This window comes from Eriocheir sinensis, chromosome 44 (genome assembly GCF_024679095.1).
Source record: "Eriocheir sinensis breed Jianghai 21 chromosome 44, ASM2467909v1, whole genome shotgun sequence".
Classification (NCBI taxonomy): domain Eukaryota; kingdom Metazoa; phylum Arthropoda; class Malacostraca; order Decapoda; family Varunidae; genus Eriocheir; species Eriocheir sinensis.
In genome coordinates, this window is record NC_066552.1 from 12312527 (window position 1) to 12338329 (window position 25803).

Consider the following 25803-nt stretch of genomic DNA (forward strand, 5'->3'; position numbering starts at 1 on the left):
GTTCAACTTATACGAGGAGGCGGTGAAACTGAAGGCAGAGCAGAAAAATAAGAAGCCTGAGGAGTTCTTAAAGCTGGACAAATGGTAAGTGGAGGCGAGGAAGAAGTAAGCATGTCATTGAACCTTACTTTGTGCTGGCTGGGCCCTCCAGTCGCGAGAACAGCACAAACGTCATTTTTTTGTGTGTTTTCTGGCTCCTGCAGGCCACGGGTGACGTGTATAGTGTATACTGTGACGAGTGACGTATTATTGGTGACTTAGCAAGCCACACGCCCACCCCGCCGCCCACGGGCCGCCCGCAGCCCTCCAAGATTTGGCAACGCCGCACCCCACACCCCATCCAACATGTACATCAGTTTTGTTGAGGTGCCGCAGTGTTTACTGTAGTTTAAAGTTGCTGTGTGGGGCCACGTGCTTGCCTGCACGTGGCAGGGGCGCGGGCGTGAAGGGGGTAGGCTGGGGGGGGGTGGGCGGCCGAGAAGTGATGGTGATGGGGGGGAGTGGGGGGGCTCAGCACGCGGCACGCGGCTTCCACTCTGCCGCCGCCTCCGCCGTATTGTTGCTGGAGACGGCGGGCACATCACCTGGAGTCTTGGTTGTACGCCTCCACCTGTTCAACAGTACCGGGGACTCCTCTCCCCACGCCTGCACACTTATTGTCTTACAGGCCTTTACATATTTTTACTTAAGTGGCCTTGCTCTCTCTCTCACCCTCCCCCCCCCCACACACACATTTATTACATACACAGAATGGAAAAGTTACTACTACGGCCGTCCATGCTAGGGACTTAACCTTTATGTCATTTTGGTTAACAGTACAACATACACATCAGACCTTCCTTCTCAACTGGATTAAATAACTTTTTCAAAGACGTTACTTGGCCACTACAACGGGAGGTTTCAGCCTTCACGATTAAGGCGGCCTCCCAGGCGGGGAAAGGGAACGGAAACCTTTGGAAATTTCCAGGCCACTATACATTTTCTGCTGTTCTATGACCGGTTACTATCATACGCCCTGTGTATAAAGCAGCAGCTTGTCAACTAGATATTCGTTATTTAATTTTGTATATACATTTTCAACTGCAATCATTAAGTAATCTGAAAGTTACTCGAGTTCATAGTCTTGCCAGTCTGATATAATTATGTTGATAGATTTTTTCAATTTGGAGAATCCTTCAAGGAGGATTATGACCTTTATATAATATATAATTTTTAGGAAAGCAGCATGTTGCTGGTATTTTTGGAAAATTTTATTTGCTCTAGGCCTTACATAAAAACACGGAGACTGCAAGAGGCCGAATGGCCTACACAGGGCAGCTCCAGAAGTGGCCTACACAGGGCAGCCATTCTTTAACATTCAAACAATTGTTTCACAGTTAGCTGGGTGTATTTTCTGTGTGGGAAATTTGAAGTTGGTGGTAATTTACCATGAGTATAAGTGGGGAGGTGGTGGCTGAGTGGCTAGCGTGCTGGTGCCATTCGAGTCTAGCCCGCTGCCACAGCTGGGATTTCTCAGTCACTGTCGAGTGGCATGAGACTACCCTCATGCTATCCTGAAGACTGTATCTACCAACTTGGGCTTTAGATTCCTTCTCTAAAGAGAGGCTCAGAGATGGGCTCTGGGGGTCAGCATGAGCCAAACAAGATAGTGCCCCTATAAACATTTGCCTGTGCCATAATGGGCTGGGGTATAGTTTAGACTCCTCAGTGATAGACAGATCAGAGTATGAAAGGGATTTGGGAGTGTTAGTGAACTCTGACCTAAAACTAAAGAAGGAATGTATTAGTGCGAGGAATAGGGCTAACAGGGTATTAGGCTTTATTAACAGGACGGTAACCAACAAAAGTGCAGAGGTCATCATCAAACTATTTAATGTTAGTTAGGCCACACTTAGATTATGCTGCCCAGTTTTGGTGCCCACACTACAGAATGGACATCAACTTAATAGAATCAGTTCAAAGTAGGACGACCAAGATGATTCAGGGGCTGAGGAACCTCCCATGTCAAGATAGGCTGAAACATCTCAAATTACATTCACTAGAAAGACGAAGAGTGCGGGGAGATCTGCGAAGTATTCAAATGGGTCAAAGGGTTACAACAAAGCCGATATAAGTAAAGTACTAAGAATTAGCCAGCAGGATAGGACACGCAGTAAAGGATTTAAATTAGAAAAGTATAGATTTAGGAGGGAAATGGGCAAGCATTGGTTTAGCAATAGGGTGGTGTGGGAATGGAATAGACTCAGCAATCACATAGTGAGTGCAGGGACAGTAGTTTGTTTTAAGAGTATACTGGATAGCTACATGGACAAGGATGACAGGTGGTGGTGGTGGGGAGCGGGGGGAATCTGGAGCTGCCCTGTGTAGGCCATTAGGACTCTTGCAGTCTCCATATATTCTTATAAATATCCTAACTGGCTTTACAAAAAATAAATGCATATTTTGCTACATACATACAGTCTTCAGTACAGTACATGAATTTAATTTACAGTAATTACAATATAGTGGTTAATTTCTTGAATAATAATGTATGGTAATCTGTAATACAGTTTCATAAGGATGTTAAATTATGAATTTATTATAATACTATCAGTAAACTATAAATCTTATGGGCAGTGGGCCATGAGTATTTGGGAGTGCCAGAAGTGGGCCATGGTGGTCTCAAAAAGGTTGAAGACCACTGACCTAACCTAACCTGACCCCCCCCCCCCCCACACACACACACACCTGCCAAAATACAATGTGCTAGACTGCTCACAAGCTTTATATCAATATTTTGAGGTTTCTTTAGTTTTCAAAAAGTTATTAGTTACTGCACTGCATTCAGGGAAATAGAATACAGCAATGGCTACCCTTATATCTAAATCAGCTAATGGGTGAGAAGATGCCTTTTACCAGGGACCTCATTACTAGATTCATTCATCACATATGTACCCTTGCTAAAGTTACAATGGTGCATTTTGATAGTTTCATCAACCTGGGTTTTTGCTAATCATTACATTTATACTAGGTTGGCTACTTGTCCTGCGTACTGTATAATTTGTATCCTCTACACATAATTTTTGTGTCCTTTAATTCGTGTATCGAAGTCGCCATCAGTTTCACTAATGCAGACTCACTTTTTCATAGAATTTATGAAAAACAACTCAAGTAAACAAAGACTTCTTCACTGAAAGTATATTTAAAACTGATATTAATGTTCATTTTATGAGAACAGTTTATTGACCCTATTATAAGGCAGTGAGAAATTGTTTGATTGAATAGAGCTCTGGGTATGTTTTTCTAGCTTTAAATATGCTTTTTTTTTTTTTTTTTTTTTTCCAAGCCAGTATGGATATTTTTAAGTTATAATAGATATATATTCCTGGTCTTTTATTTTTTTCCCCAAATGTGGAGGGCTACAAATTCTTAAGACTAGGAGGAATTGTGTAATGTTAGATAATTTTATGGAGTAGTGATAGGAAACAATATGTAGACTCCACCCTCAATTTCCCAGACTACTAGCCGGGTGGGGGAGGCAACTGTCCGGGAACAACAAAAGTCTTGGAATTGGAAATTGTTACATCCTAGGGGCCATGTCCCATCCCCTGATGTTTACCATACCCTGTCTGGCAGTTGCCATTATTCATTACCTGTTCCAGACTAGGTACCACAATTGTTCAGCACATTTGAGCAGTACACTCAACCCTCGATTTAACGGATTTCAGATTTAACGGACCACAAAATTTCAACAGACACTGGCTTTAGAAACGTCAGAACCCTAAACAGAAGGCCATCGGGTTGTGTTGTGATGCCGCGCCGCACAAATTACACCCACACACACTGCCTCATGGACTCTAGCTCCGCCCACTTTTCGGCCATCTGACAGTACCCATCGTATAGTGTGTTTCCACCTTTATGGGGAAAATTGAAAACCGTCGCCATCTTGTGCTTGGCCACCCATCTGGGCGGCCAAGCGCACGCGAGCAGACAGCCCCGGTCGTGCGTTGGGCCTGGCCCCGAACAGCTGACGGGCGGCTGATGGCGATGATGAGCGTTGGCAGTGAGGCCCCCACATCAGCGGGACCCGAAAGGCATCCCCATTGGGGCCCACGCATGTGTGGCTGTTTATCATGGGTTTGGGCTTCTCAATTTGCCAATTCCCATCCTCCTCATGTTGCACGGGACCCCTGTCCTTTCTTCCATCTCTTCTTTTTGAAAAAGAAGAGATGGAAGAAAAGAAAGAAGTCCCACACAACATGTGGAAAACAAGAATTAGCAAATTGAGGAGCCTGGGCCCACAATAAACACAGCCACACACACACACACGGGCCCTAACAAAAGCACCGCCCGGGCGGCGCTGATGCGGGGAGCACGCCGCTGACACCCATCATTACCACCACCATCATCAGCCGCCAGTCAGCTAGAGCGGCTAATCACACTGACGTGATTTCTTGATGTATAAATAAAAACCCACACTGGCAGATGATAGTTATATTTTTAACCAAACAGTTTTGGTGGACACTGCCACCATCTTCAGTGGTGTAAAGGAAAAGTAGAAGCAGTTATAATGTTTTACAATTCTCCTTATATACACAATGGACCGAGTAGCCTACCTAAGTATGGGAGGGGCTGGACAGAGAGGGAAGGGTGCGTCCGTCAGGTCTGGGGGAGGGAAGTGAGGTCACGGCCCTGCCCCAACGCTGCGGCTGACACATGGGGGGATGGGAGAGTAGAAGTAGGATTAGGGATTAGCAAAATATAATCTAATTGACAAACAGGAAAAAGAAAAATTAAAAACGGGATAAGCCCGGAGCGTGGACGGGGCCGCTCGCACACATGTGCCTGGCCACCCGGATCATAATTTTTTTTTTTTTTCCAAGCTAGAAGGGAGACTGGGTAGATTTGTCCGGTGTGACACCAGCTTTAGAAACGTCAAAACCGTATTTTCAAGCAACAGACCACCCTTCCCCCATTTTGATTCGTTAAATCGAGGGCCAAGTGTATATTTAAGAAAGGTCATTTGATAGTTTGAAGACATTTCATGTCAACAAATAATACACCCTAGCAACTGTTACTATTGATTTCAGGTGTATAAATATGTTATATTACTGCAAATTGTTTGCTAAAGAATGATTTAGTGTTAAGTGCTTTCTGGACAAGATTTCTAGATAGAAAGATCATAACTCCTTTTCCATTTGACTGTTAATTGCTTCCAAGGCAAGGCTTCTAGAAAGAATGACCATAACTCCTTTTCCATTTGATTGAAGGAAGATGACTTAATGAATTTCATCAAAGTTATTTTGGGTTGATGGCCAGAATGGAAATATATCTTCAGCATAATCACATCTGAAAAGTGGAATATTTTTTGTTAGTTTTTAATCCATAGATGTCTAACAGTTTTACATAATGACACAAATAGACTGCAAGAGGCCAAATGGCTTACACGGCAGCTCCTGAAGATAGATTACTCAACAAATTCCCTTCCCCTCTCTTAATAGTAAATATATCTAACCTTCCAATTGTATATGCCTCTACTACATATATACTCATTTTTTCCATTCATCCCTGTTTGTGAACTACTGTAGTTCTTGTCCTCTTAATTTCTGAACTTGAATTTATCCAACTTATACCTGTTACTGTGTTATCACATCAGATTTCAATATGCGATGCGCCTCAGTGGTCTAGTGGTCAGTGTCTGGCAACTACGTGGGCCCAGGTTCAAATCCTGGCCCAGGCAGTTGCCGTGCTGCTCACCCAGCTATTCATCCTCCCTTTTGGACCGGTTGATAAATGGGTACCTGGGGAAGGTAAACTGTGGCAATCTCAGATTTCACATTGGCGTCTGTCCCAGGGTAACTGGTTCTCAACCCATCACAGGCTCAAAGGGCCAACGGATCAGAGAGCACTGCAGCCACACAGCTATAGCGTATGCACCCATTTTCACCTTACTTTATTGTCTTTACTTTTTTTTTTTTTTTTTTTTTTTTTTTTTTTTTTTTAAGGTGCTGCCTGTAGCACCAGTAGGCTATCTTGAGGGGCCTCTTTGATGACCCAGCCTGTTAGTGGCTCAGACTAGTTTTATTTGTAGTGGCTTCTGTGATATATGATTTTGCTTGGTCCATGCTGACCCCAGTGCTCCTCTTGACCAAAATCACTGAAGTTAGGGTTGATTGAAGATCTGGGCAGCATATGGGTAATCCACCACTCAGCGATGGTTTGAAAAATCTGTGTGTTTCAGTGGGACTTGAATCTAGTCCATGCTAGGTTCTCCGGCTCACCACACCTGCATGCTGACTACTCAGCCTCCCATATATGTATTCCTAGAAAGTCCTTTATTAACCCCTTCAGTCTTAAGAATACATTTTGCGTCATTCACAAAATGTCCGGAAACACTAAATATGCATAAAGTGTCATTGGCCTCGGTGTAACAATAAATATTCTGAAATATCAGGAAATAGTACTATGTGTGATTCTTGGGCAAGTTGGTAGCCTAATGAGATGATCTAAATTTTAAGATTGTGTCTAGCAATGCTCAATGACAGTTATTTCCACAGCTCATCTGTTAGATTTGCTAGTTATCTTCAACCTTGTTTGCTCCATGCCACTGGAATTAATGAACAAAATATCTCCCCTGGTGTGAGGGGGTTATAGGGAAAAAATTATGCAAGGTACAGCAGGCATGCCTAGTATGCTTCTTCACACTATGCGAAATGCTTACTACGCAAGGACCTGAAAGTACTATAACCCACAAACTCTTAAGTGGGCGAGTTGAACCCATAGTCGCGAGGTGAAGGCAAGGAAGGAAGGAACTATCTAATTCCGTACCCATGCTAATGAACACTCCAGTCAGTCAAACAAAACAAGACACAAAAACAGAAATAAGTGTGTTGGTCATGGGGGCAGTGCTTGTAAACAAAGGGTATGTCGTAGTTATATGAGTGGTTAGGGTCACCTCTGCTGCATCTTATCTTTTGTAAATATTTCTTTCATTTATAATTGCTATTTCCAGTAAACGGTCACCTGTAATGGCTGCTGCAGGAACATTGTGAGGCAGCTGTTCTTTTGGGATGCCATTTTAGTTGTGATCAGCTGATCGAGTGACTGCTTTGGCTCTCCCCTCCCCCACCTGCGAGTGGTTATGGGGGCTAACGGATAAACCAAATTCAGCTGAGACTTGTAAACAGTGGAGATATCTGGATAAACTCACTCCACCCTTGCTCAGGGGCTAACAGGCAAACCAAATGCAGTTGAGACTTGCAAACAGTGGAGATATCTGCGTAGACTTGCTCCACCTGTGCTCGGCTCAGATGCTAGCCGACTGGCATCTTTTAGATTTAGCAGTATGTTTGTAGGCTTATAAACTAGTAGAGCAGCATCTAGCAACTGCAACATGAGTAGTATTTAGAGCTTGAGTTCCTAGGACATTTGAGGTGGAAGTTCAGGTTAGTTGGTTCAGCCCACCCACCCTTCCTCCTTCTGCCATACCCCAGCCTGACTGGGGTGGGACCAGTATGTGAGGACTGAAGATGGCAGCAAGGGGGTGGGGGTGGGGGTGGGGGAAGAGCTGTGTAAACACAAAGCAGCTCTACTTGTTGTGGGGTATTTGAACTGTCAGCTCATTACGTAACCCATACAGTGTTTAGTACATGGAGGTATTAAGGGTGGAGAGTCCCACAGCGCCGAGCGCGCTGTACTGGTGAGTGAAGCCAGTTTTCGTGGTCTCAGCTGTCTAATCGGCCGCCATATTGTTCAAGCCGTGAGGTACGAATACGAGGGTGGAGCGTGCCTAACATGAGGGCGCTTGCCCTTAGCGTACCGCATCCGTGGAGCGACTGCTGCTTGTGCTACACTGGACAAAATTACTCCCATTCTTATACCTGACACAGTCTGTGAATCAGCTTTGTAATTTATTACTGTAAATATACTGTAACAGGTAAGAAAATACTGTACATGATATCCAAGAAGCGCGGTAATGTATTCATGATCACCAAGAAATGCGGTGAGGACAATTCATCACCAAGATGTGCTGTCTCCTTTACAAATACAAATTAGAAATTTGTAAGCGGCAAGCATGTACTGCCAGTCTGCCACACAAACCATCATGAAATGTCACACATGGTCTGGCTGGCCACTCATGGATGTACATCAATGTGGCCACTCCTCTCTGGCTTGAACAATATGGCCGACTGACAGTTTAGTGGCCTCAAACCGCAAGACTCCATGCCCCCCCCTGGTTTAGTACGTATATATACGTACCTCCTAGGGAAGTGTTTAGTACATATGTATACGCATGGTCTTTTGAGGGCTTATTCGCCCTATATTTTTGTTTGAGTATGTAACGTTGTTCATTGACAGTAAAGACAAGTCTTCGTATTTTTTAATAGATGTTAAAGGGCCTTTCTGGAGTCTGCATTCCAACAAAAATCATTATACAAGAAGGTGAGTTACTTTCTTCTAGGTAATTCATCATCATCATCATCATTTCATCGACGCCTGCTCCTAGGAGCTCCCACCAGGGGATGGCCACGGCAGAAGAGCTTCCAACTTTCTCTATCCAGACACTCCCTCCTTGCCTGCTCAAAGTTTCTCAAAGATCTTTCCCCCCTCTCCCTAACGTACTCTTGCACCCTATCCCTCCATTTCACTGGAGGTCGTCCTCTAGCATTCCCTCCCTCTATCTCACTCGCATACACCCTTCTGGTTATCTTACTCTCCTCCATTCGCTCCATGTGGATAAACCACTTTAAAGTCTGTCGCTTCACTTCTTCCACCACTCCACTAGCTTCTAACATCGCTTTCAATCCATTTTGCGTATTTTAAAGTTTAAATTTGTGTAAAATGAAAAGTAGCTGATATGGATAATGTGTTCCAATTTCAGGTCTTGTGTTATAAAGACACTAATAGAAATGTGTTAAATAGAGGCTCTGCTGGATTTGATACATGCAACTTATGGGTTGTGCTATTTGATATTCACTTGTATAGTTTTTCATTATTAACGTTTGATTTGGTCGCTAGCTGCATCATTCGAAATCTGCATGTGATAAATAATTTTTGTTGAGTATTTTGATGTATATGGTACCAATGAGAATTAGTCAGGGCTGTATCTAATGGGGTTTATGGGTATAACCCCACAATAATATCACTTACAATAAGATGGATTTAAGTACAGTTTATGAGTAACCTTAACCCTGCTCTGATTTTTAACCCTTGCAGTCAGTTGAGCAGTGAGACATGGTCAGAAATGGTGTGTGTAATTATAGACTCAACTATACAGGATTTTATAACAGTGATCATTTTGTTAAATGACTTGTTTTTACAGGTACCAGAAGGAGCTGCCCATGAGGATAAAGGCTCGGGGGAAGGAAGCTCACCTCACTCATGAAGAGTTATGTCTCTGTATGAAGTGGAAACTCTCGGTAAGGACAAATTGTCTTGGAATATGTGCTGTTGTTATTGTATGTATTTTATTATAGTTTGTGGCACACAATTTTGTGTGAGTAGCAGTTATACTAGGAGTGATTGTGAAATGTAACCATTTGATTTGATTTTATGAACTTTTATAATGCAACCCTCAAGGCTAGAATGCTTTCAATTGACAAGTAAATTTAAGCCCTTAGGGAATCAGTAGTAGTAAAAGTGACAGTATCCCCTCAGAGAAGCAGTACTAAAACCTGTCTGCAAAATGTATGTGAATGCTCCCTGCCTGGGAGAAAGTTCTTTTCCTCCTCTCCTGTAAAATAAACAAGAATATCAACTAGACTGTATAAATCTACATTGATGTGAAGGAAATATATAATAGCAGCAAACACCCCAAAAAACCTGATATGTATTACAGGCTGTTTTCATATAAAGATTTTGAGAATTTATTTGTTGCTGCCACTCCTGCTGCTCACTGATTGGTTCCTGCGTTATGACGTCACGCCAGTGGGCAGGGCCAACTTACATTTGTATCCACCATTATTTTTTTGCCTTTCTCAAGAATATATTTTCATATTGCATATACTGTATTTGCCGCCATATAAGACACTTTTTTCATAAAAGAAGATTAAAAACCCCGCGTCTTGTACCCCGATGGTTAGGTCTTGGTAGGCCTAGGGGTTATTGTTACTGGTACGAAATCCACACCCAAAACATCTCCGTTTGACACAATAGTTTGCAGGTGTCCCCAGAACGAAATATACCATATTTTGCAGCATCGAACGTGCACTTTTTTCACTCAGAAAATGCCAAAAAGTTACCCTTGCATGGTAATGCTGAAGGTATTAATTTTGTTTGATTTAAATAATGAATAGTGTGATGCAATAGAAAAGGAAAGTGTGAATAAGTAGAAGAGAGGAGGAGGACATGTGTAGCAATAAAACTACAGGTCACAAGAAGAAGATGCGCCACTCTTGGGAGCCAAAGCGCATCATGAACACTAAACGCAAAACACAACACCGCCAGTCACCAGTGTGCCGGGTACCTTGGCGGTGATGGTTAAAGCAGCTATTACACAGGAACAATTTTGGCGGAGCAGGGTGCTGCCTGATTTGACTGCTCGGCGGACTTGGGCAGATTAGTCTGGAGCTATTTCTGCTGTGCAGGGGCCCTGTCAGCTGATGTTTGCTGTGATACATGTTCAAAAGAACGGATATCCCTGGATGACATGGGTTTATTGTAAAATTTTGTTGAAGCATGGTACCCATTCTATTATTTAGAGGCATATGAGAACAATAAATTAAATATACACAGTACAAAAATATATTCTTGAGGAAGGCAAAAAATTAGATATTCCTGCAGCTTCACCAGGATAGAGCATGGTGTTAGGGCATCTCTGGGGGGCTGGGAGCATTGGACAGATGGAGGCCAGGAAGCAGCGTCCCCCGTGGTGGAGGAAAGCACATGTTCGGACACATCGGAAGATGAAAAATCATGTCCTTCCATCTCTGCGGCTAGTGACAAACTGACTGGAGATGCCAACACATGCTCTGGGATGCTGGGCGTGGGCTCATACCAAACTAAGCCCACGTGCACATTTCAAATGGTAGAAATACGCACATGCCTTCTGAGAGGACACCCAGATTTTTACCAAATTTTACGCACGTCCTTCCAAGAGGACACCCAGAGCGGAAGGGTTAACCGTACATATATCTGAGCATTTTAAGAACTTTTTTTCTGAAATTATTGTCTTGAAGTTTGGGGTGTGCATTATACGCCGCAAAATACAGTATAAAGTCCAAATACATATTTTATTTTTTAGCAATTTAAAATTCAATGGGATAATACCATGTAATGTAATGTTTCACATAACCCTATCTGGGTGAGTCATACCCACCCCTGCACTGATTATTCCTCTCTCTCTCTCTCTTCGCTGCGTCATTAGCGCAATCTTCCCCGCTCTCCCTCTCGCTAGCCTTAGGTCCTCTTTTCTTCTATCTTTCTTCTTTTCTCTCCTCTATCTTCTTTCTTTTCTTCTTTCTTCCTCATCTCTCTGGCGGGTGTTACACCATACTCTAAACATTCCATTCAATTTTTATTTCCTTATAACTACTTATTTGAAAAAAATGTTTTGGCATTATTATTTTCTTAACCCTTTTGATGCTAAATACTTGCAGCGAGGACTAGTGTAACTTGCCAGTGGTGCTAAATCCATGCTGCGAGCGCCAGTCACACTCAAATTTCCCGCGTATGAGAGTGTTCCAACACTATTTCTCACCCCACAGCATTGCCAATTCAGTGGGTTTTCCACTAAATTTGGTGGAAAATCATATCAGCCTAGCGCGGAAAATCTACGGACGAGTAACTGGTGGATGTTCTTGTCCAATATTGCGGCATTTTTGCATAGCTTCACTTATCACCTGACTGATTTTTTGACCAAATAGTTGTAAATTTTGCAGTTGGCAATACTACCCTGCCAACACCCCATCAAGAGATCTACTCAGTAGTTGCCTCAATACGGCTGACCGTCGCGCACGCACGAATGTACGTCTTCACAGGCAACACCACACGAATGTGCCTGTATGTTCGCAGGAGGGGCTTACATAACCGAATCTTATAGATCTTGGCCTCCTCTCCCCAATGGTGTGTTTGCTTTTTAGCTGTGATAAATAGTTTTTGAGATACAGCAGGTAAAAGAGTGAGCACTAGCGTCACTTGCTGAACGTGCCTGTACATTCGCAGGAGAGGCTTATATAACCGAGTCTTATAGATCGTGGCCTCTTTTCCATGTTTCTTTTCTCAATCCTTTTAACCTTTTGCTATATCAATAATCATATGTATTTCTTTACAGAATCAAACTAATAAATAAAATTGAAAGAGCTGGAATTTAATAAGAAATCTATTCTGCACGAGTTTCTTAGTACATATTGCATTAAATTGACATTCTGTATTTCAGCCTTACAACAATTCAATTGTAGTTATTTATAAAATTACCTTTTATTTCAGCGAGGAAAATTTTCTCCAAGATTAAAAGATTTAATTCAAATGAACACCCCTCGCCTCTGTATTTCTGAAACCAAAAAAGCTTTCCGCCAGCTGATGAAGAGAGAAGACCTACTATCTGCCATCCAAGCCTTATGTAACCTGAAAGGTGTTGGTCCAGCAATGGCCTCCAGTAAGTGTCTGCAGATCTGTATCTAACTATCCCCTCATGGGAAGTTGGGAATTTGCCCTTCATTCACTAATTCATCCATTTCATTTTGGTATCCCCTTGATTCTCTCAATTCTTCCCTGAGTGACCTGAGTGAATAGTGTACTCAAAAGTCATCCTATTCATTCTCATCACAGTCAGACCATGTCAGCACCACTTCACCCATTGAATCTCCTTTGCTGTTTCACCATACCAAAATGCTCATTACTTTAGCAACCCATCTTGACATACCACATCTTACATCTGGATCTGGACAATAATGTGCAGGGCACCTATCAGGTGCATAACACATATTTGTGTTGGCTGTTGGGGGGACGGGGTAGCCGAGTGTGCAGGGGAGGGAAGTGAATCGAGTGTAATTGTAAGTGTTGGTGTGTTGTGGTGACAAGTGAGTGTGTATTTGTTTTCTGAATGAGTATTGTACCGCAGTCTAAAATCTGTTGAGGGAGGCTGTTCCAGTCATGTATGGTGCGTGGAAAGTATGAGTGCTTGTATGCGTCAGTGTTAGTGTGAGATGTTTGGTATTTATGGATGTGTGTGTTACGAGTACGTTGACTGTTTGCATTGTGACCCTTCTGGTCATCTTACTCTCCTCCATTCGCTCCATGTGGCCAAACCACTTTAAGGTCTATCGCTTCACTTCTTCCACCATTCCACGCTTCTTCCCCTCACCCCCGTGACACATTCAAAAATGCTCGTACACACTTTCATTACTCATTCCATCCATTCTACTCACACCACAAGCACTCCTCAAATAACTCATTTCCACTGCCTGCACTCTAGACCTCTGACTTTCATTCCAGGCCCACGGTTCACTTGCATATGTGAGGGTTGGTACTATTATTGTATTTCTCAAATCCCTCTTTACCTCCATGCTCACACTTCTGCCATTCATGATTCGTCCCAAAGACCCTACCACCCTTCTTACTTGTAATGCCCTTTCTCTTATCTCTCCCTCCATACCACCATGCTTACACATAACTGATCCAAGGTACTTAAACTCATTGGCCACCTCCATTTCTTCACCATTCAAAATTATTTTCCATTCTTTTTCACATTCAATTCCCACTCTATATGGGCATACAAAATCTACAACCTCACTTCTACTTTGCTCACAAACCATCACTTTACTTTTGTTGACATTTACTTTCAGCTTTCTTCTATTACAGACACTCAAAAACACTGACTAAATTTTGTAGGTCACTTTCATTTTCTGCAATGAGCACCGTGTCATCAGCAAACAGTACCGAATTCAGTACCCACTTACTTCCCTCATCGAACAGTCTTACTCCAACTTCTCCAGCTTTGCCCTTCATTTCTCTAATGACACCATCCATATAAGTATTGAATAACCATGGTGACATGACGCACCCTTGTCTTAAGCCCACTTTTATCTGAAAATGTTCACTTGTTTTTGACACATGCAGATGCATCCTCATAGAAAGACTTTATTGCACTAAGCAGTTTTCCTCCCACACCATAAATCTTTAAAACATCCCACAATGCAATCCAATCGACTCTGTCATAAGCTTTTTCCAAATCCATGAAGGCAGCGTATAGTTTCTTTCCTTTTGCTATTATTTTTTCTACTACCATCTGAAGGAAAATATCTGATCCACACATCCCCTTCCCTTCCTGAAGCCTCCTTGTTCTTCACTGATTATCTCTTCTGTAAGTCTTTGCACCCTCTCTATTATGACTTTTCCATATACCTTTCCGGGTATATTCAGGAGACTTATACCTCTATAGCTCCCACATTCCCCTCTCCTGCTCTTCCCCTTGTAAACTGGGACAATGATGGCTTTCGTCCAGTCTGCTGGCACCACTATGCTACTTCACATATCTTGACCATCCATTTCACGGCTTCATCTCCTCCACACTTCAACATTTCTGCTGTGATTCCATCAATTCCTGCTGCCTTTCCATTTTTTAATCTTTTTATTGTCTGATTTACTTCTTCATATGTTATACTTCTTTCTTTATATACTCCTCCTCTACCTCTACTCAAAACTGCTGCTGTTACAGCTGCTGGACGTCCATCCTCAAAATTCATTAAGTTTTTGAAAGATTCTCTCCATGTTTTTCACAGCTTCCCCGTCCTTCAACATCTTTCCATTCTCATCCATAACTTCATTTATTTTACTTGTGGAGATATTTCCTGCATTTCTTTCATTTTTTACTTCTTTCCAATATGATTTCCTGTTCCCTTTATATTTTTCACTTAGTCTTTTTCCAAAGTCTTCACAACTCTCTTATTGCTTGTTTTAATTTCATTTTGCATTCTCTATATTTCTTTTTCCTTTCCCTTTTTACTTGTTCAGACACATTTCTTTCTTGGGTTTTCTTAAAAAGATCCCTTTTCTCTTTTACTTACTATCCTCCTTATCTCTTCTGTCCACCATGAATTTCCTTTTCTTTATCCATCTCTCACCACTTTCATCTGTAACACTTTTTTTGTTGTATGCTTACAAATAGGTAAATACACACACAGGTGATCAAAGTAATACAAACTAAAGACACAACAAGTTACACAGGTGATCAAGGTAATACAAATTAAAGACTTACTAATTAGAGATGCAGCTGAGAAGAAGAATGTACTAGTATATGAATTAAAAGATAAATAAATAAAAGAAAACATAAAAGATGGATTAATAGTCTTGGTGTACTCACTACCTTAAGGCTTTTCATCAATGCATTATCTACACAGTCACTTTCTCCTATCCCAGCTTGCTGTTTCCTAGCAGCTGGTATTCATGATGAATGTCCTAGTTTTTGTGCTATTTTTTAAGTCAATTTGCACTTTGTTACCATGTATGAGTTCATGGAGTTGGAGTTGGTCCTAAGAGGCAATTTTTCTTTCAGCAATCTTGACAGCTGGCAACCCCGAGCTCTGTGGCTTCATGGCCGATGAGTGCCTCTTGGCAATCCCTGAAATAGAAGGTATTGACTACACTACAAAAGAACTCCTCAACTTTGTAGAACAATTGAAAGCAGCAGCTAATAGATTAAATAGAGAAGGTAAGATTTTAAACATTTAAGTATCTTTTTCCTGGCATGTGCACTGATTTATAATATGCATCCTAATTTAGAGCACAAATTTCTATATAGAAAAAGAGAAAAGATTCAGTAACTACCTTAAATTGATGTAGTGGCCTTACCATGGCTGCTATGTGAACTATTTTTCTTGTTTCCCTCATCATTTTCTTATTTACACTTTTTGTCACAAGTAAGCAATGCAAAATACCATCGCACCACTATTTGGGTTCTGTTGAAGCTTGTGATGGGCCTTGGCTGTCAGTCTTGATGCTGTTCTCTTATACTGTAGCTAAGCAGAATTTTTAAGTTGGTTTTGTTGAAATTTGTTAAAAGCACCCATTACTCTGAGAACCTGATGTTGCCCTGTAAAGAATTAGTTCTTGAAAGAAACTTTTCCCTTTCTATGTGATTTCAATATTCAATCTAGATTTCATTGTCTCATTATGAGAAAGAACAAGTGTTTCATTGCAGCTTAAAGAACAACAATGAATCTGAAGGCTGACTGGTACAACTGTCTAAACAGAATCCATTGCTTTACTTGTTACAAAATTTCTTGACAGATGATGACTAATTACTTAAGATGTCATCTCTTCCTGGAAGGCATAATTATTTCTTGTCCCCACCCTTAGCAATTGTGTACCTTCACCATGTAACATGCCGGGTGATTTTTGGACATTTATGTTGTGAAGTGTGTGCTATATGGTGGGAAATATGGTTATTTGTTAAAGGATTTAGTTTCTACTATGAAATTGGTTCTATTTTTCATGATATATTTATCTAACATCTTGATGGCTATTAAAAACATTTAGAATATCTTTACTTATATTCCTAATTTCCTACTCAACATACTATTTATTTGCACTAATTGTAAAGTTTGACTTATTTTATTAATGTAACCCTGAGGGACAGGGCAGCACCTCCATCCCAAAAATCACAGCTTTGGAGATGAAAATCAATCTAAACTAATGTAAAATGTTTGGGATGAAGAGGAACAAAACCTTCACATGTCTGTTCCAAATATTTCAACTAATGCCCCTTCCTAAGCATACCCAGACCCAGAATACTTTCCTGACAATGTCTAGGGAAGAGCACCCACACCCAGAATGTCATGCAAATCAGATCTTTAACCACTTGTGTAGGTAGTACATATACAGTGTTGCTTTGGTGCTGGCCTCTGCTGCCTTGCTGCATTTGTTGTTTAAGATATGTCCGTGTTTTCATATTTTGATTCTGTTGCTTTTTCAATGTTATGTCAAAGAAAAAGAATACTTTAGATATTAGTGATATTTTGGAATGAAGTATTCTTTTTCAAATCACAATAATTCCATTACCTCTTACTGTTCAAGAAATATAGTAAATTGGTATCTTATGTGAAGATGTTGGGTGCACATATTAGTTCTCACAATACCACCTACTCTCACTAGAAAACAGGTGGGAGAAATGGCTACCAGTTTCTTAAACTGCACACAATCACAGGCATAAGGCTTAGTACTCAGTGCACTAAACGATCTTCAGGGAAAAAGATTATCCTTAAGTACATAATATTCGGGCTCTTCAAAATCAGTGTGGCTGTGCTGCATTGAATTTGCTGCTTTTTGTCCAACCTACCCTTCCAATGTTGCCTCCAGTCATGATATGCTTGGCTGATATACCCTTAGGATCCAAAATCATTCACTATAGTCTGTTCAGAGCATGAAGTTGGTTCAGGGTGGAGCTGGTATCGTTGTTTACCTCTAGCCATGCTGCCAAATCAACCATCGTACATGCGTCTCTCTTTTATTTCCCATCCATGTGCTATTCAAAAGTGATATTTTATATATTCTGTATATAGTAAAGGAAGTTACATAGTACAATGAGTGTCGATGTTTAGGATTATAACAACGATTTGTATAAATTCTATGACGTGGCAGCGATTTTTTCCCATGTTGCCACGTTTTGGTGGTGGTGGTGGTCATGGTTGGTGTGTCACCTTAGGTCCCTCCCCTGAGTTGAGAGGGGGAGAGAGTGAGAGAGAGAGAGATAAACAAGTGGGTTGTGGGTGGGTGGGTAGGAAGAGAGTGCTAATCTGATAATTGGCGGTGGAACTGGCAGCGCCGCACTCATGGGAATTCCAGAATCTGCCACACCCTGAACTGACTTCATGCTACAAACGCACTATAGGGCTAATTTGTTATCAGTGTATCATGTCTTTATTTATTTATTTATTTTATTTATTTATTTATTATTTATTTACTTTTTTTTTCCTCAGGTTCTGAACATCAGTGGAACCCTCACAAGGTTGAAATGGCACTGTGGGCTCATTTTGTGCTTGGAGAGCTGAAGAAGGAGTTGCTTGATGGAATGCCTGGGGGATCCAGTGTTACCCCAGCTCCATCCTCCGCACAGCAGCCAGCAGAGAATGGAGACACACAATCCCAGTCACCACAGAAGACAAAGAATGTAAGGAGACTGCATGACTTTCTAATTTAGAATGGAGAAGCATGACTCTTTGCATAGGGGATATCCAAGATGACACTTAGCAAGTTTATTCTTTCCTAATAGGCGCACCTAACATCAAATGTGGGGTACAAACTTGGCGGAGGAACTGTTTTCATACCGCCATAGGCGGAATTGGGCTAAAGAGTAGCCTATCCGAATATTTTGTTTTTATTTATTAACCCGTCCAGCCCCGCTGACAGCTCTGAGCCGTCCCGTATATGTGTAATGCTCAGCCCCGCTGACGGCTCTGAGCCGTCCCATATATGTGTAATGCTCAGCCCCGCTGACGGCTCTCAGCTGTTGCAAGTTCTCGACCCTTTATCTCCGTATATAGTTGTCTTAGGCTTGTAATATTCACACACGTTATGAGTCAAGATACGGGGCAAGTTTACACTACTTGGCAGCTTACCTACCAGTTCTCACTTGTCCCTCACAGTTGGAAATACTTGTGCGCTTTCAGGTCAGCCTTTGTGCTGGGTGCGTGCAGACCTGGCTGACTGCCTGTGCCGCACGCACCAGGGGAAGATGTACTAGCCTACTACTTTTTCGCTTATCTATACCTTTTTATCACGTATTGGGAGTTATATACAAAGTAAAAATACTGCATATATATATATATATATATATATATATATATATATATATATATATATATATATATATATATATATATATATATATATATATATATATATATATATATATATATATATATATATATATATATATATATATATATATATATATATATATATATATATATATATATATATATATATATATATATATATATATATTTTTTTTTCACTATTGATTAAATCCAGCACCTAAGTTACCAGTACTGCCCAAAAAGCTCCCAGCTTTAAATGGGCTCCCTGCACAACAAAATTATTGTAAATACATAATTGTATAAAGGGATAATAAAATTTTCCCAACCATTCTGACGTCACATCTGTTGTCCATTCTTCCCGACCCGCCAGGTCTTGTTAGTGGTTGTTTGTTTTGCCCAACACCTAACAAAAATGACCAACATGATGGGTGAAATTTGCCCTGTGTGACGCCAGCTTAAGGCAACTACTGAGTAGATCTCTTGATGATGGGGTGTTGGCAGGGCAGTATTGTCAACTTCAAAATTTGCAACTATTTGGTCAAAATATCAGTCATGTGATAGGTGAAGCTATGCAAAAATGTCGCTATATTGGTCAACAGCGTCCACCTGTTACTTGTCCGTAGATTTTCCGTGCTTGGTTGATATGATCTTCCACCAAATTTCGTGGAAAACCCACAGAATTGGCAATGCTGTGGGGTGAGAAATAGTGTTGGAACACACTCATACGCGGGAAATTTGAGTGCGACTGGAGCTCGCAGCGAGCGTTTAGCACCACTGGCAAGTTACGCTAGTGCTCGCTGCAAGGGTTTAGCAAGGAAAGGGTTAAAAGAGATCCCCTTCCCCAGCTGGGGTGCCCGAGCGTGCCTGGGGGGATAGTCTTATTGCGAGCGCTTAGCAATGAAAGTGTTAAGTGCACAGTGTGCCAGGCAAGGTGCTTGCCTACGTATTTCTGATGCAGATTCACAGCCAGCTGCTGAAGCTGTAGAGACCTGAGCAGTCTGGGTTCAATCCTCATAAATCGACAGTTGACTATCCTTCTGCTTCACGTACCAGTGGAGTGCAGATATGAGTTTCAACAGGGGATACTTGCAGCCTATGTTAAACTCAAGAAGATGTTTGATTCAGTACATTGCAAGGCACTCTGAGATGTCCTGTGACTCAGAGATTCCTGCAAGGGCTATTTATTCTTTTACACAGTGACTTTATCCATGCCCCTTGACATAGGATCATTATTATAATAGTATAGTATGTTACAACATCAAGTAATTTCATTTAATATTTCAGGGAGACTCAAACCCAGAAGAGAGCAATGACTCCATGGATTCTGCCTTTGCTAATAAGGAAAATCTAACTGCAAACACCAATGGCACCTCAGATGCAGAAAATAGCAGAGCTTCTGTCATTTTAAATTGTGAGGACACCAATGACTCTGTGGCAGTGTCTGAGGCACCTAGTGAGGCTCTTTCTGAGGCACCCAGTGAGCCTGTGTCTGAAGCCCCCAGTGAAACCATCAGTGAGTCTGACACCCAAGACATCCCTGGCACTGCCACCTCCACCCACCCCACAGATAGCACTGATGAACCAGCACAGAAGAAAGTTAAGGTGGATGAATAGTATGTGAAGTGTGGAAACTTGTGTACTCTGGTAACACCTGTATGTGGAGTGAGGTGGCTTGCATATTATATTACCACCTGAATGTGGGGTGCAATGGTCTGCATACTATTACACCACCTGAATGAAGACTGCGGTGGTTTGTGCATTCTTTTACCAGTTTTCATGTCCGAATGTTCCCCCTTCTCCCCCATTCTCTCTCTCTCTCTCTCTCTCTCTCTCTCTCTCTCTCTCTCTCTCTCTCTCTCTCTCTCTCTCTCTCTCTCTCTCTCTCTCTCTCTCTCTCTCTCTCTCTCTCTCTCTCTCTCTCTCTCTCTCTCTCTCTCTCTCTCTCTCTCTCTCTCTCTCTCTCTCTCTCTCTCTCTCTCTCTCTCTCTCTCTCTCTCTCTCTCTCTCTCTCTCTTGCTTTCTCTCTCTCTCTCTCTCTCTCTCTCTCTCTCTCTCTCTCTCTCTCTCTCTCTCTCTCTCTCTCTCTCTCTCTCTCTCTCTCTCTCTCTCTCTCTCTCTCTCTCTCTCTCTCTCTCTCTCTCTCTCTCTCTCTCTCTCTCTCTCTCTCTCTCTCTCTCTCTCTCTCTCTCTCTCTGGATGGGCCCAGGAACACTGCCAGGGCTCTTATAGGGATGTAACACTGTTGTGACTCAGTCTGACCCACCAACCAACCTGCATCCAGAAGTTTGAATCCCCCACCCATGTGCACTCATGTAGCATACATTCCAAGAGTTTTTATCATGAAGAGATACCTATTTTCTACATACGTTCCTTTGTACATCTTGTTTGACATAGCAATGGTTTGATGCAATGAATCCTTGATTAGGTTTCTAGTTCCCTCCTAACAGCTGAATGACAATCATCCACTTGCAAATTGAGAGATTGTCATTTTTGGCATTTGTAGCAGGATGAATTGATGTATTTTAATTATGACATGATGGAACAAAGTTGTGAGCTATTCATCTCATCAAGAATTCATATGTTTGACCATCTACATAGTTCAGCTGTGCCTCTGGAGGGGTGTTTTCTCTGCATACCCAGCTGAGGATGTAGACTACCCTTAATTGAGTGTTTTATTTACAGTTTGTATTTTTTATATGTATACATAAGTATTTTAACCACTTTTGTCATTTTATGAAGTCTGCGCAGGGTCGGGTGGATTTTAGGTGGTGCAACACATTTGTATGCATCATGTTCATTGCACTAAGGATTTTTTCCCACTTAACTGTCCACTGCCACTCAGTGATTACTGTCACATCATTCATTACCATTTGTAATTATATTCAAAGGTTTAAATAATGGCAGAAAATTTCTTGACATTTTTAAGAATTGCACTATCACAACAGTGTTACAACGTCCAGGACCCCACATCACCAGGAATTAGTCTCAGTAGGCCTTGCACAGTGAGTTCTTGCCTGACTAAATTTTTTGTTGTATTTATTTTCTGCAAATTGAGTGAAGAATGGGCCTGGGGAACGTTTCCTGAGTTTTAAACAATTAGTTATTAGGGCACTTTTTTTGTTGCAATTTGGGAAAGGAAAATGAACAAAATGTTAAGCAAGGACTTACTGGATTTACACCATTGGATTATTTTATTTACCATTGGCTTATTTCAATGATCTTAGATATTACAAGAATTTGTATTTAATCAATTTTTGGAGTGTTAGTATAATTGATTCATGCTCCTTGTATTTCATCTTTCATAAACATGTACTTTTGGGTATGTTTTGTTTGGTATTACAAATGTCAAGGAATTTCGTATGGGTACAGTAATTTTGGGGATCCCTCACTCATTCTGCTCCACACCAACTTTCAGGTCTCTGCAATAAGCATGAATGTATAATAATTTAGCCAGAGCATAGCTGCACGTCACTAATTTGCAATGTTCAGAGACAATTTGGGTGACAGGAAAATGACAAGATGATGGCAAGCATTGATGGCAGTGAATAAGGTTTGCTAAGTGACTGCGGTAAGAGACCAAGTGGCGAGACTTTAGTTTGTAAGAGGTTAAAACACATCTATGGTTTGTTTGAACGATCTTAAGTTTCTAGGTAATCTAGTGCATTACCTTTTCATCAAAATCAGAAATTTGAATTGAACCTCTTGAAATATCAACCCAAAGCTATCTAGATGGCTAGATAAATGGTAATAACATCTTATCCTTTTGACAATCTAAGGTTTAAGAAATTTGAGTAATAAGGAGTAATTTAAGGTGTCATTTTATAAGGGATTTTCTTATATTTAAAATGATGACTGAAGAATATATTTTTTCTTTTGATGTACAAACTTTTCAAGTGAGTGAGGAAGAAAACATTGGAGCACCCATTTTGCTATGTATACATGGCATCCTTATGCTGCTCCACACCTCAGGCTGCCCCTCCGCTATACATCTCTATTTATTCAAGTTCTGTATTTATTTTCAGTTTTACTTCCCAGTAAATATTGTATTTTTGTGACTGGTACTGCATTCTTTTGTAGAACAAGGGCTAAATATTGGCATATAATACAATGCCAGCTCCAGCTGTGAGGGAGACATTGAGCGGGTCATAGTAAGCTATTCAATTCAGGTGGAGGAAGGTTGTGCACCTTTGATGGGAAGATAGGTCTGATGGAGGGGTGTTTGAAAAGCATTCATGCCATTACCAGAGGCTTCAGCAGCCAGGCAAGTTGCATATTAGTGCCTCATGGACTTTATGTCAGCAAGGAAAGAAGTTGGCAGAGGATCTTATTATTTTTTTATTAATTATTTATTTTATTTGTATTTATTATTTTTAGCAGGTCCCATGCTGACTCCCCTTCATTCCTTCCCCAAGACTATCACTTAACATTCCCCTTCTCTTCGTTACTTTACTCTTCTTCATTTGCACCTCATTCCCTGTAACATTTCCTCCCTTGCCTTTTCATGGCAAGGAGCCATGGAACTGCCCAGATATTTGCTTGTCCTGCCTGCTGGGTGTGATTTACATGCCATTATTATTTTGCAATCATTTGAACCTAAGCAGTATGTCTACAAGCTGCCATTAATCAAAGTTTGTTTTACTACTTGTGAAGTGTAAATAAGCACATTAGAAGCCACAGTACACTCAAGTTGGAGCATAGGGATTTAATTCACCAGAATCTTTGATTTGGGGCTTTACTAGTTAAGTTTTATTAATGACTGTAGTTTGACCATTAAACTTATGGATGGTATTTAAAAAATAAAATTTTATTTCTTCACAATGATTAGTTTATAGTGTGGGTTGGAAGACTTCTGGCTTCTCTGGCTCCATTAAGCTCTGTCACTTTCCTCCCATAAAGATATCCTGCCTTGTATAGTCCCATGAAAAAATGCTTATTTTTCTATGTCAGATCATGAGAGGACGGCAGCAAGAGCACCGTCCCAGCAGCATAACCCAAGCTCTGTCTCCTGACCCCTTGCCCTTCCCAACCTGACCCTCTCTCCCGCTCTGCCCTGCCCACTCCCTATCACCAAACCCTGGGAGATCATTGATCATTGTGGGTCTGGAAATCATCATCATCATCATTGTAGGTAGTTGTAGGTGTCATTATTATTTAATCAGTAGACTTGCACACAAATACCTGAACTTCAGGCCTTAGGGCTGTACAGCTGTGCTTCCCTGGCCTTACTTCAACCAATTATTACTGAACAATGAAAACCTTATTATTAATGAATAATAAATAAATAAAAAAAATAAAAAAAACTGGAGTGAATGCTACCACAGATATGGCCTTACACAACAGGAAGATTTGGTGTTTTAGTATATTCTATTTCAGTTTTAATGTGATAGAATTAGTTCAAATAAAGGATTCACACCAGAATCTTCTTGTTTTGATGTCCATCAGTTTTCAAACTCGCCGAGGTAATAGTGTAAAATGCCTGCAGATGATTTAAGTAAAGCCACAAACTTGTGTGATTAAGGATTTGATTGCTTTCTTAGCTAACATTGAGAACTTTGTAGTAATTCCATTGTCATCAGTTCTTATGTTGATGCTTCATCATAATCATGTACAAGGCAGAGTGACTGGGCCCCAGGGAAGAAAATTGCACAAATAAAGGAAGAATAGGCTCTTGCCATGGTACTCGGATCCCATCATTGTTTATGGTTACTTTATTAACAACCTGAAGTGTTGTTTTCAATGGATCGTGCTCTATGGCAGGATTCTTTTTAACTTCTTATAGCCACAGTTTTATTTAAGCAATACCCTCACGACCCATTTTGACTCCTCATAGCAGTACCGGGAGCTGTGGGCTCCTTACTCTTTGGTTTTTGCCTGTCAATTTGCAAAGTGAGAACATAGTGAGTGGTCTTATCACCCCATTGCCCAACACTGGGCATGGCCTGTACCTTGAATAACCGAACTCCAAGGTAGCCAGTAGTTTTGAGGTTTAAAATGGATGCACAATGGTATATTAATTTTGACAAAAAATTTATTTATCTATTTATCTACTCCAGCTACCACCTATTCCCTAACATTCTCAGTTTTTGTTCATGTCATACTCGCACATTTAATGAAGAGATTTTCTATTCTCTTTTTTCTATTACTCTCTCGGTCCCACACGTCCTCTGCGTGTATCGAAACACACGAGAAATTAATCACAACAAGGTGAGAGTATTCGCCGGCTGCCTGGGCTGGGATTGAACCCGCGACCAGCGTGACGAGAGAGCCACTCCCTTCCGAGTCGGCCAAAGAGGTACCCCATTCGCTGAATGGGTTATGGGAGGCTCACTCATCAGGCCGTCGCCACACTACACACACACATTCACACCTTTTCATTTTTTTTTTTTTATGGAATGCTCTCATCTGCTTTCCCCATCAGCATCAAAGCCATGGGCATTTCTTGGAAATTTAGCATCTTTGTCTCATACGATCATACAATATTTGTGTCATATGGCTCCAGCATCTCTTCACTGGTCACTACGTCAGTCTCTTAAACATGCTTCTTAGCAAACCATGACCAATGGCCTGACTCACGCATGTGGCAGGCAGGTGGTGTCGGGGCCTAAATGACTGTCACATCAGATTTACATTAAAATCTTTTTACTCTAGGATTGATTTTATACATATAACTTTGTTGATATTCTTTGAATGTCAAGTTAAATTCTGACTTCGGTCACTGCCCAAGACAAACTTCCTTTCATATGAACATTTGTTGTGAACTTTAAATGCTACAGACCATTCCCCTGAAATTGAACGTCACGGACTCAAGAGGCCACAAAACCTAGCACTTGATTATAAGACAGCTGCCCGCCAACAACCTGCTCCCCGGGTTAATTTACTGTATTGTACTTATTGTACATATGTAAATAAGTACAACGCATAATGTTGCGTAAATTTATACATTGTCCATGGCCTACAAGATCCTGCAGGGAACTCAGCCAACTGACTCAACCATCTCCACGACGCTTGACCCAACTCGCCTACCCCAAGCTAAGTACATTTAAATTGATTTCCCATGTGGTTTTCGGCC

The 25803-nt window shown here is 41.2% G+C and overlaps 1 protein-coding gene across 1 annotated transcript in view; it reads left to right on the forward strand.

The window, feature by feature from the left end:
• The window catches only part of LOC126980511 (uncharacterized), a 24498-nt gene extending 346 nt beyond the window's left edge, over positions 1 to 24152 (forward strand). Inside the window, exons 1-6 of the mRNA XM_050830490.1 lie at positions 1 to 84; positions 9302 to 9398; positions 12406 to 12574; positions 15473 to 15628; positions 17895 to 18085; positions 20019 to 24152. The exon at positions 1 to 84 is cut by the window's left edge and continues 346 nt beyond it. Of these exons, the coding sequence (XP_050686447.1) occupies positions 1 to 84; positions 9302 to 9398; positions 12406 to 12574; positions 15473 to 15628; positions 17895 to 18085; positions 20019 to 20348 (1027 nt within the window). The 3' untranslated portion in view covers positions 20349 to 24152. The remainder of the gene's footprint in view (positions 85 to 9301; positions 9399 to 12405; positions 12575 to 15472; positions 15629 to 17894; positions 18086 to 20018) is intronic.
• Positions 24153 to 25803: the final 1651 nt, after the last annotated feature.